Consider the following 12,363-nt stretch of genomic DNA (forward strand, 5'->3'; position numbering starts at 1 on the left):
TGGTTATGACACTATGTTTTAAAAAGGGCCAACGGCATTGCCACCAAATCTGAGATAAAATCATCCCTTTACGTGCTTCTGTACACTTCGGCCCACGGCCAGGCTGTCGGGAAGCGTTTTGTACTTTTTGGTTCAAAACAATGCTTATTTTGACTGTTCACGTCCGTTCGTGTAAGCACATTCTCCCACTCACATGGTATGCTCGTGCTATTGACGTATCTACAATGACGTGTGCAGTCACTTCGGATATCAATTGCAGGAGAGGGGGGCTTTCCTCTCCAAAATAAAACTACAAATGTTCTCTTGCTTAATGCGAGCGGCGGACTGGTGTAAGAAAATAAATTAGTCAATGGGTTAATAAGATCTGGTCATTTTACAGTACAAACATCAAAAATCAATCTGAAAGTGTGCCACTTTCTTGAGTCTGTTGTGGGCCACTGTGACGTTAATTCCCGAGGGACAAAGGGGTGGGATCCATTCTAGAAATCAAACATGTCACTCTGCTTCTTTGCCAGCTTGGCCACCTCTTGCCGTATAGCGTGTACGAGTGCAGACGTGGAGAGGTTGCTCAAGGGTATGCTGTCCGTGTCCTTCCCCACCTGCAGAGGGCTTTTCTGGGATGCTGTGCTCTGGGCGGCAGGCTGTTGGTCCAGAGCCTGAGTGTACTGTAGGGGGAGTAAAGAGGGGCTCCCCTGTGGGTAGCGAGGATGGGGGAAAGCCTCGACATAACCCGGTAAAGGAAGCTGGTGGGGTTGGGGGTTGAAAAAAAGATGGGGGGAAAAAACAAATTCAGCATTATCGATCAGAAAACATAAAACCAAAATTTGTTTATACAGTAATGAAGACACATAAAAGCCTATTATTGCAATAATATTATGATAACTATTTGTTGGTTGGTTGTTTTAACACAGACAAATAATCATGTGAAAAACCACATTTAAGATATAATTTGTCAATGTGTACAGTAAGGTCAAATCATGAGAGCATGAACAAAAACACTAATGCCTTCGGATATGACTTAAGATGTTTTTCAAGTTACAAGACTTTGTTCGGCCGATTTATTTATTTATTTGTATGTTTGTTTGTTTGTTTATCTATTTTTGTATTTATTTTCCTTTGACTTGTGAGTGCAGCCCTACATGGTGGCAGTGAACTCCACTCACTTTACAAAAAAATTGCAATTTGGCAAATATCGAGAAAGTATTCAAAAGAGAGGCTTCAGATTTTTTTTGCCACTCCAAGTTTGAGTTTACTGTCAAACTAAACATAATGAATTACACCAACCAAATGGCTTAGTCTTTCTATCTGCTAGTTTAATGCTAGTGCCAATTAGCACCTATCTCGCAGTGTGGTTACTCCTCAAGCAAACGGTTGAACAAAAATGGTGCTGCAACACATGTGGAAAGAATATAAGCATAATCTCTCATATATACTTTCAGGTCGGTCTCGAATGACAAATATTAGCGAGGTACTGATGGACTGGGTGAGAGTCTAAATTGAACCAGATAATTCATCTTTCTGTATTACACTGCCCCCAAGTGACCAACACAGGCACACCAGAAGGAACACCACAATGGTCATTCAATTAACGCAGCTCTACTGAATTAAGTCAGAACTGTATGTTTTAATGGAGGAATGCTTTCCCCATACATTACAGTGGGAACGGGTTATTTGGGTGTTTTGCGTCACAAATGTGGTGACAAAATTAATTTTAATCGAGTTTCATGACACGACTGTATTTCTATCATGTCTTGTTGTTGTTAGTTACAGTGTTAAGCATTCCTTACAGAGTCTGCCCACTGATGCGGCACATCTTCCGGTTCAGGTGGGTAGGACATCCAAGAGGGACTGTGGTAGGAATTGGGGGAGGCGGAGACGTAATAGTCCGAGTAGCCCGCCCTGCTGGCTGGGATGGAATAGATGGCTGTTATTGGGTTTCCTGAAGGGAGCAAGAGGGAGGGGAAAACACGGAGAGAGACTTACACGCCACGGCTTACTTTTAAAATGTCACCTTGGCTCGCTGTCCGCTCACCTGAGTAGTTGGACACAGGCTGCTCTATCGTGATGGATGGAAGTGCCGCCCTGGAGCTTGGCCCGTATGGGTTGTTGTCATGTGGAGTCTGCATTTCGGTGACAGATGTCTGAGAGCTGCTTCCCTTGGGCCCCAGGTCAGAGATGGAACTGAGCGGGATTGCAGTGGCATAAATGCAGAATTACGCGAGGCAGTCGCCGCTAGAGGGCAGACACACTCCACGTGGACGAGCTATTAGGTCATTCACATTCTCGCCATACCTCAATGCACAAGTTCAATATCAAAATGTATACAGGACCTGAAATCACGCCGGTCCTAGCACATTAACCAGAGAATATCGACTCTCTTGAAAATATGAAAGGGAAACTATGTTTGTGTACGGAGGAGTCAAAACTAATGAGCATTACCGTCTTAAGGAGGTGCCAGGAGGTGGTCCAGTGCGAGGTGGTAAAGGAGGAGGAGAGCTAATTGCCATATCAGGCAGCTGGGTGAAGTGAAAGGCCTGCAAGAGATCAGGAGAAGTGTTTAAGTCCACAGAAACACGATTCTTCAGAGCTGAGGTGTCCAAATATGTTTTTACAAGGACGACTTGCTGAAAAATCAAAGGAACGCAAGGACCACTCTGACATTCTACACATGAATACACCTAAATCAATCCATCAGTGGAGGCGAAGGTATTGAAAGCAAATATGAATTGCTTTTATATACCTGTATATTTTAAACTGCAATTTCTTGAAATTCAAGCTTCATTCTTTCCGTGCACAATCTCATGAATCAAAACATCTAAAATCATTTTTGTCCAGTGAAATGAATGCAAACGAATCTCTTCAGCCTCCCGATAAAGGAGTCGGGAAAATATTAAAAAAAAAAACGTATCATGACATGAGTTTCATTATATGTGTCCTGCAATTGGCTGGCGACCAGTTTAGGGTATATTCCACCTCGCCCCAAGAGTCAGCAGGGACAGGCTCCAGGACTACCGTGACGCTAGTGAGGATAAGCGGTATGAAAAAATGAATTGATGAATCACCACTACACACACAAACATTTGTTGTGTTTTTAACAAGAAAAAAATTGTGCTTTTGGATACAGTTTTGTCTGTCTGTCTTTCTTTCGGCTTGTCCCGTTGGCAAACAGGTTTTTGCCACATGTTAAGCTTCAATTAATAGACTGTGTGGTGCTCCTTCTGCTGTGCGCATTTTAGCCACCTAGGGGGCAGTATATTACAGCCATACCCTGTAGAGCTACACGTGGGGACGTTCACAGCTCCTCAGTAAGATGTAGCAATAGTGGCAGTTCTTTGGAGAGGATAAAGAATATATGCCTGTGAGTATTGTTATATGATCAGATAGATGTGTTGCACCACCTTTTATGTTCAAACATCAGTTGCTTAACGTGTTGTAACGCCGCAACATCGAAGCTACACATTTGCCCATTAAAGGAGTTTCTCATTGTTACCATGTAGCTAAATGGACTTTATCAATGTAAAGCTATGTGGGAGTTTTTTTTTTTAATGCGGAATGTGTAATTCTCTTTGTTTTATGTTTAGTTTGATAGTAAACCTCAATTGAGAGAGCAAATATATCTCTTGCGTTCAAGCCTCTTTTTTTTTTTTAATTGCCAAAGTCCTGCTTTTAATGACGTTGAGTTCACTGCTACCACAAACAGCGCTCATATCTGTTTTTTTTTTTTTTTTTTTTTTTTACTCACGAGGCAAAGGAAGACCGGCAAAGAGACATCTTGGATATCAAAAACCTGTAATTCGGGGCACTCCCATCTCAAGGCAGCATCCGTCAATTTTCTTAGCCGCTTATCCTCACAAGCGTTGTGGGAGTGCTTGAGCCCAACCCAGCCGTCAACCGGCAGGAGGCGAGGTACACCCTAAATTGGTTGCCATCCAACCGCAGGGCACCATGAGACAAAAAGCCGCACTCACAATCACACCTAGGGCCAATTTAGAGTGTCCAATTAATGTTGGAGCCACAGTGCCGCCCCTCAAGGCACCAATTTACATTTTTTTTTTTTATTACAGATAGCTGATGAAGGAAAGATTTTCCAGGACTTTTGAGTGCTGTAGCCCACACGAAACGTCATCCTTTTACTTCTTCTGCCTACACCCAGTGTAGAAAGTAAATATTACAATGCAGGCAAACGGGTCTTGTTAGTTATTGATTTTAGCTTATGCTGTGGGTCGATTAAAAAAAAAAAAAAAAGACAGCGAAATGGCCATCAGGCTATGGTTTGGACAGCGCCGCTATAAGGAGAGGTTATATAATCTTATCCCGCTTACCGGTTTGGGTAAACTGCACTGGTACATGTCTGCTCCATAAGTCGGGGTCCACTGCAGTCCTCCGCGACCGCAGCTCATGGTGCCCGGGGCACTGGTCACCGCATCTGCATAGGGAAGTGAAGCTGGAGCGGCGCCGTATTGATCGGGTGGGGGGCGGCGGTGGTGGGAGTGCCTCCCGGATGTGGAGTGCCCCCCCGAGGCCAGGCTGAACGCCTCCTCAAGGAGCAGGTGCATCTGCTGCCGCACTTCATCAATGGACGGCTGTGAGCTCAGCGTGGACGTCTGTGACTGGCCTTTCAGGCCGCAGCCGTACGCAAAGCCCCTCTGATCCATCAAATGGTCCACGTTGGTCTCTTCTATCAACTCGGGCTCGGTCTGGAAGAAACACGCAGAGGGCAGACCCTTGAAAATCAAATTCAACAATGAATTTGGCTTAATAAATCGGGTGATTGAAGCATTTTCTGTTTCCTGCAAACAATGCAGGCATTGATTGTGAATGTGGAACTAATAAGTTTGAATACATTTGTATGGATTTGAGTGGGGGGGGGGTTATGAACTGTACAAGCAATGTTAATATTTTCACATTCTTAACTGTCATACAAAAACAGAGTTAATAATCAAACAGTCACTCATAAATTATGACCGAGGCATAATGTGAAGGGAATGCACATTTCTGACGTGCCTTCGGCATCTCATGTTTTGACATCGTCGCTCAATCTTTCCTTCATGTTGCTTTGAATGAGAGTCCTTCTTACATCACTTAAAGGCAGAGTTTTTAGTTTTTGACTATAAAAAAATGTTTTTTTCAAATACTGTATGCTAAAACTGTTTGCATAACCCAACTCTGGAACATTATCAAAAGGATTGTTTAAAAAAACATCATCATTTTAATTATTGCTCTACAACTCGTCAAGGTGTGGCAAGAATAGCCAATCAGATACTGCAGACCAGGGGTGTCGAACTGGCGGTCCAGGGGCCATTTGCTGTCTGTGGAATAATTTTTCGTGGTCCCTAACTAAACATGAACGTTAACTAAACATGAAAGTTTAATGTTACTACGGCCTTTGAGTTTTACATGAAAGACTCTTATACAGTGTTGGGTGTGTAGTTGACCGTGCGTGACATCAACTGGGCTTAATACAAGCACAGAAGCATTTTCTATTGAGGGAAATTTACACCAGCGTTGCCATGGAGGGATTTATTAGTAGTTTTGCACACAACTTGTTAACACCAGGGTCTTTGCTTATCTTATTTTGTGTTTAAAAAATAAGGAATATGTTTGAGAAGATTGGACTTTTTTTTTTTTAACTTTGAATTTAAATTGCACGTGCGTCCATGTACATGTGGGTCTGCGGCCAAGCCTGAGCCAGATCCTGCCTCCAGCGGCCCTGAGGAAAATTGAGTTTGAGACCCCTAGTGTAGAGACAGGAGGAGTGACCGAATAGTGTGTCAATTATTTGCACGTGCGGCCTCGTGGGGACACACAGCAAACTCTCACAAAAGGAGACTCTGGTAGTCTCTCAGTTGGATTATTTAACTCCGGTTAGCACCAAATGTTGGAAGAAGAAATTGGAGAACTCTCGACACAAATCAAGGGTAAAAATGCAATATATAATGGTAATGTCCTATTTGCGGACTGCTGCATATGACTGGGCTTTTGAAAGTAGCAGTGTTCTCGGTAGATCATCAAGTAAGTTGATCACCTCTTATATTTTTTAATTGATTGTACATTCCAAATGATACAACATCAAACCGGCAACATTTCATATTTGGCAATACTCCATGCCGTCTCTGCTCAGCATTTCTTTGGGCAAAGACCTGGTTGGGGCGAGTCAAGTGAGGCTACGTTTAAATCTTGCTAGCAGTTTGAAAAATTCATTCTCTACCGTCAGCTTCAGAATGAATCATTGGATTATTTTTAAATGGAAATGCCTTATGATATGCTACCATGATGGTCTTGGTGTAATTCCAAAACTTCCGCCTTTGAGTCAACACAAACGCCAGTCGGTCAACACAAATCAGATTGCAGCCGGATCGCATTGTGTGTAAGCGGCAAAGAATAATCAATACAGCCAATACGTGGATGGAAGATGACAAACTGTTGACAACAATGTGGAAGGCTGCGTGAATAACTCTTTTGTGGATTCAAGAAAAACGTACAGCCCTTCAATACTGAGCCCCTATTATTTTTCACCTCCGCGTCAGCCATTGCAAATCATAACCCACTCCATACATTACACAGTCCTCCCTTTCAAAACCATTCACCACGCCTGTATATTTGGTGACAAATGAAAATGAGCTGAGGCTAGCCCACTTCCTGTGCAAATCGAAGGTTGCCACGGGATACCTGGTGTAGTGCGCCTCATAAATCAGTCCCCCTACAACATGGGAAGGGAGAAATATCTGCAGTGACGCTTGGAACTACACTGGTTCCTTTGTATTCAAAAAAACACCAAGAAATTGAGGGGGGGTATCTAGGTTGAACCTCTAGTCAAAGTTTTCTCCTTATTCAAAGTATTAATTTTGATAGCTTTTAAGCGTAATGCAAAAACGCAGTAAAGACGGCAGACAAAAATTGTATCCTATTGGGAAATTTGGAGTACTCATATGAATCATACGTCCATTCTGCTGTATCATACTAATCATCATGTAGACCATATAGTATCTCTCCTTTTAAAGCTGTACAAAATGAAACGGGTATGTGGAGAAGAGAGTGGCAGCGGCATTTCAGTCGCTGACACCAGTGCCTAATATGATTTACAAAAGAACAGCTCATAGTAAAAACACCAAGGGGAAACAGTCTGCTCCATTACCCGAGGGAGCCAGGAACCATAATGGAATAATAAAGGTCGTCTGCATGACGCGGCGAGACGGATATGCATTATATAACAAGACCTTATAAATGTTCATTCGGGATTTGCAAATGAATCAATCGTCTTCCGTCAGCTTGTTGGTGCATACGGTGACCACACCTGAGCACAGCATGTCTGAGTTCTGTCTTGAAGTATTAAATAGGCCAAGAAGACGCAGATTTAGCTCTAATTTGCCATGTCTGACAAGCTTTTGGCCTATTTTCACAACGCATGTGACTCGATTAACACTGGTTAAACACAACTTAAGCCTATTACAAATATGGAGGTACAATTATAGTACAGTGTGTAGTCTTCTGAGCATGCTTCTTGTATTATTTGAAGAGAGTAAATTACTCATAGGAGCAAATGACAATGGAAAATGTTGTTTGTATGGGAGCCATTTGAGCATTTATTTGATATCCTACCAGCAGTGATGTATTGGAACACTGATCTTAAAAAAAAAAAACTGGATGGCTCATTGGCCACCAAAACTAAAGTCGCCATCTGCCATTTTGACACTCCCAAAACAACCATGCCGACCTGTGGAGTAACGGTTTTGTAGCTGTGAGAAAACATTCCACAGGTAAGTTAGAAAGACTTACTTTGACACTGTTAGGGTTTGTTTGTAAGGGGTTTTTTAATTTTCCAATGAGTTTAGTTCACTCGAACAAAGTTTTGTTTTTGGTTGTCGTTGTTAACTGTTCACTCTCTGCTTCACCTTTATAAGCCGATGGTTTTTCACGAAAAAGCAATGTAAATATTTTCCCAAACTTCATCAGTGGATAAGCAAGAAAACACATTTTTTGTGAAATTTGTGATGAATTTCATAATACAGAACTCGGCAAATTGATTTGGTTTTCAAATGCGAGGAAACAAGTTTAAATTTTCTATCTGAAATAGGTCGTTGTAGAGACAACAAATGAACAATGTGTTTCCCATTGCGAGTCCTCATTTCCAAAAATATATCTAACTGATTGACTTAAAATTGAATGATTAAATGACAAAAATTGCTGAATTTTTTTGCTATGTTATGATAGTGCTTCACAGCGTATTTTGGGAAAAGTTAACACGTCACGGAGGGTGGGCCCTACGTAGTATGCAAGGTTTCTAGGTCGTCACGGTGTTATACGTCTTTCCTTTGCACTTGGCCTTTTTTGGCTTACCAAGTCGAATTAAAAATCCTTCATGTTACCAGAACTGAAAAAATGTCAAGCTCACACGACCAGTTTTAATTCTACATGCCAAATTTTGAGGAACAACCCCACCATAATTCAACCTGTAAACCATGTCGGCCACGCCTTTTGGGAGTACCCGGATGGCGGCCAACTGTCTCCAAACAATCGACATACCGCTCGATGTGTATGCGCTATCCAGTCTTTTTTTTTTTTTTTTTTTTTTTAAGATCAGTGTACTGGAAAAAGTCTGAACAAAAGTTCATGAATTAGTTCATGTTTAGGGCAAGCGTGACGTGAACCTAAGTTCAATTTTGCCTGATGAATGTTATTGAGCCTTGGCTCATTCTGGTGTCAAAGAATGACCATTCATTCGAAAACCTCTCTCATTTAAGAGTGCCAAGTGTTGCAAGGAGATGCCATAACAGTTGTATGTTTCTTCATAGTATTTGATGGTATAGCATCGGTATAGTACGGATCTTTATTTTGTGTAGTATCTAAATGGTGAATTTTGAATTCTATGGTATCGTAATGTACTTTGTGGCATGACAAAGGTTTGGACTTACATCATAGCCACTGTTCCGGATGCCTTTCCTGGGTCTCTCCCTCATCACAAGCAAATCCATCTCAGTTCCCCCAGGACTTGGACTGTTCAGGCTCTGTCTGCTGCGATACGATGTCTGCCCTACCTGATTGTGCCTGCAGGATACATTAGGAAAACACAGTAGCTAATACCTTACGCAAAAAGACAAACTATGTATTCAGTTTTCCAGGATTAATTCTATTCTCCGATTATACGGCTTTTGGTTCCAAATTTAGGCAACACAGCCGATAAATACAGATTTTGGAACAGCCTACCAGTTAAGTAAGCGCATTGACAACAAATCAATTAAAAACCATTTATTTGTTTTAGTGTCCCTTGAGTGTGACGGAAGGTTTTACGATGCCAGAAAACATTAACAAATAGGGGTAGTGTATAATTTAATAGCAGTGGTGTGGATTTCACTGAAGGATTGCTCAGATTAAAAGTGATAGTAAAATAGAATTTAATGGTAGTAAAAATTAATAGTAACTACCGTAATATTCGGACTACAATCCGCGACTTTTATCACACGTTTTCAACTTTGCGGCTGATGCTGCTATGCGGCTAATTTGTGCATTTTTTTAACGGCCACAAGGGGGCACTCAAGCGGAAAAGGTAAGAGTGAGACCGGTGGAATATATGTGCCCAGGAAGTGACTTTTACCGGTATGCTTTTTTTAACTGGCCCTTTTGGCGCTGCGCTAGCGTGTTGCTGGCGTGTTACTGCCGCGTCTCAGTGATTTTTACTGGTATGTTTTTATTTAACCAGTCCTGTTAGCGCTGTGCTAGCGTGTTTCTGCTGTGTTACTGCCGCGATTTTTACTGGTATGTACTGGGTGAGACTTATAATCAGGTGCGCTCTAAAGTCCAGAAATTACAGTAGTAAAAATGAAAGTTTACTTTTTCAGGGGTTCTGTAAGTTTGGCTACATGTGTACATGTAGTATATTATTGTTTCATCTTTTGTAAACCCCAGATCCGCCTTTCTGTTTTTTCACACAATATCCATTCGTGTTCCAATCTTCCTCACCTCACGTGAGATTTGACATAGGTGGAACTTCGCTCCTCCTCAGGCTCCGGCTTCTCGTGGCCATGCTGCTGCTGTCTTTGCGAGAGGGCCCAGCCAGTATAGCTGCTGTTATCCATGGGTGGAATGTCATAATAACCCTTCTTCTTGGCCTTGACCCTCAGTTTGTTCCTGTAGTGCTCCATATCCGACTGCTGCTTGAGAGCCAAGTTCACCTATAAGAAGAGAGGGAAGCTATAAACATAACTGTAGCAATTAGCAATGAACAGAGGCAGCCGGTCAGAGATTTTAAACAGAAAAAGTGTTCCTAATGGTTTTTCAATCAAAACATCCATTTGAAGACACAAACAGAACAAATATCAGCCAATATGTCGGCATTTATGCAGATGATTTACCTCTCCGTTCAGCATGGCTGAGTCGCGCTCAGAGGAAAGATGTTGCGAGTAGCTGAGCTGAGCCGTCATGGGCTTGATTGAAATGAGCTGCAGGGAGCCGGAGGACGTGTCGTATGGATCTGAGGAGAAGAGAATAAATTCACTCACATAGCAACCACAAATAACTGATTGACTGAACAGTATTTTGATAGTGATATCGGGAACTATGGGAAGTTGAGCTCCATCATTTCTGAGTCGAATACCCATCCATACATTTTTTTTTCTTAGCTCTGATATCTTATTTGAGTACTTAATGATGGTGAAGTGGTACATGCCCCTGACTTTGGTACGCACAGCATGGGTTTAGTTCCCAATCAGTGACAGTGTGCATGTGAGGGTGAATGGTTTCACCCAAAGTGAACAGTGACGGGCTGCAGCTCCCTGCGACACTGAACAGGATAAGCATTGTAGACAATGGAAGGAATGATATTTGCTGATGTATTGTGTTTTTATTAATCGGGTCCACATTTGTGTTTATAAGATGCCAAGGGATTAGAGTCACAGCATCCGCTAGTGACATGCCGTGCGATTTGTATTAATAAGTGCTTTTTTTTAATGCAAAAGCATCATGGCCATCTTTGCATACTACTAAGTTGTAACATTTCTCCTATCACAAATGCAGAAGAAAGAAATATTTTCTTATGAGAGTGGACCTCTGTATGTTGACTACGTGAGAAAAACGAGCCAGGATGAGATCATCACATGAGCACATGACCTTGTTGTAAGAGGCGTGAATGATTTTGTATTTACTTCCCCACGTGTGTGTGTAAGAGAGAGAGAGAGAGAGAGAGAGAGAGAGAGAGAGAAAGAGAGAAAGAGAAAGAGAGAAACGCTCACCGTCTCTCTTGCGCGTCTCCTCCTTCGTCGGTTTCTGCTGCGCTGTGACTTTCGGCGCCGCCGAGCCGCGGACGGAATTCCGCCGCTCTGATTCGCTGCTGATGACGGAACCGTCCTCGCTAAACAACTTGCTGCAGGTAACCATAGCAACAGGAGAGGCGGTGAGCTCTCGGAAAAAAAAAAAGCCGGGCTCCCGGCTAGGTTATGTCACCCTTCCCTTTAACAGCCTCACCTTTCGAAACATAGTGTTTGTAAAATGAGTAAACTTGTACAACACTACAGTCTGCTTTTTTTTTTTTTTTTTTAAGTTATACCAGTCTGAAAATATTCATATTCCAGAGAAAGGTTCCAGCATTGGGATATTAGTCTAAAAACAAGCAGCAACATTTAAACCTTATACATAAAGAATATTTTACATATTAGTACATGCAAGGGTATGTCTGCAATGTTTAGCGATAGAACATCATCATCGTATTTTTAATTAGACAAACGCTGACGCTGTCCGCTTTGTGTGAAAGGGCCCGAAAACGCCGCACTAAGGCTGGAATTAGAGCCGCGCTGACAGTGACATCAAAGCTCCGCAGTCCAGCCCTTATTTGTCTGCTAAGAATGATAACAGCGGAGAGAGCGAGACAAGAGGAACAGAGGATGCCCTCCCTGCTCCCACCGAGGCGGCGCTGCGTGGCCTCAACGAGGACGTGCGCTGTGTGATAACTAATGGGGACGTAGAGAATACATTTACATCGGCTGCATGCGAGCGGGAAGTTGGGGGGAAAAGACGTGTGGAATCCTGACAAATGAGATGAAGGGAATGGCAGGAGGAAAAAAATCTTTTCCTTTAGGGAGGAAGACGCTCACTGCGGATAACGGTGACTGCATTTGGCATAGGGGTGGGAATACGTTATGTAAGTATTTGAAATGATCGGCCCAAATGAAGCCTTCCTAATTTCAGTCATGATATTACATACATTATATTGATGAAATCATCTAAATATTCAGTTACATCCATCTATCCATTTTCTTTAGCGCTTGCCCTCGAGGGTGAGCCTGAGCCTATCCCAGCTGACCTTGGGCGAGAGGTTGGGTGCATCTACAAATCCTGGGGACTGGGTCGCAGAACACGCCATCCACACTCATG

At 42.5% G+C, this 12,363-nt stretch overlaps 1 protein-coding gene across 1 annotated transcript in view; it reads right to left on the reverse strand.

The window, feature by feature from the left end:
* Positions 1–440: 440 nt before the first annotated feature.
* Positions 441–12,363, reverse strand: part of kiaa1549lb (KIAA1549-like b) — a 71,522-nt gene continuing 59,599 nt past the window's right edge. Inside the window, exons 14-22 of the mRNA XM_061814208.1 lie at positions 11,226–11,356; positions 10,350–10,468; positions 9,958–10,169; positions 8,913–9,045; positions 4,323–4,697; positions 2,440–2,534; positions 2,033–2,181; positions 1,788–1,939; positions 441–743 (exon numbers count right to left, since the gene is read on the reverse strand). Coding sequence (XP_061670192.1) covers positions 480–743; positions 1,788–1,939; positions 2,033–2,181; positions 2,440–2,534; positions 4,323–4,697; positions 8,913–9,045; positions 9,958–10,169; positions 10,350–10,468; positions 11,226–11,356 — 1,630 coding nt within the window. The 3' untranslated portion in view covers positions 441–479. The remainder of the gene's footprint in view (positions 744–1,787; positions 1,940–2,032; positions 2,182–2,439; positions 2,535–4,322; positions 4,698–8,912; positions 9,046–9,957; positions 10,170–10,349; positions 10,469–11,225; positions 11,357–12,363) is intronic.

Source organism: Syngnathoides biaculeatus, chromosome 3 (genome assembly GCF_019802595.1).
Source record: "Syngnathoides biaculeatus isolate LvHL_M chromosome 3, ASM1980259v1, whole genome shotgun sequence".
NCBI lineage: Eukaryota > Metazoa > Chordata > Actinopteri > Syngnathiformes > Syngnathidae > Syngnathoides > Syngnathoides biaculeatus.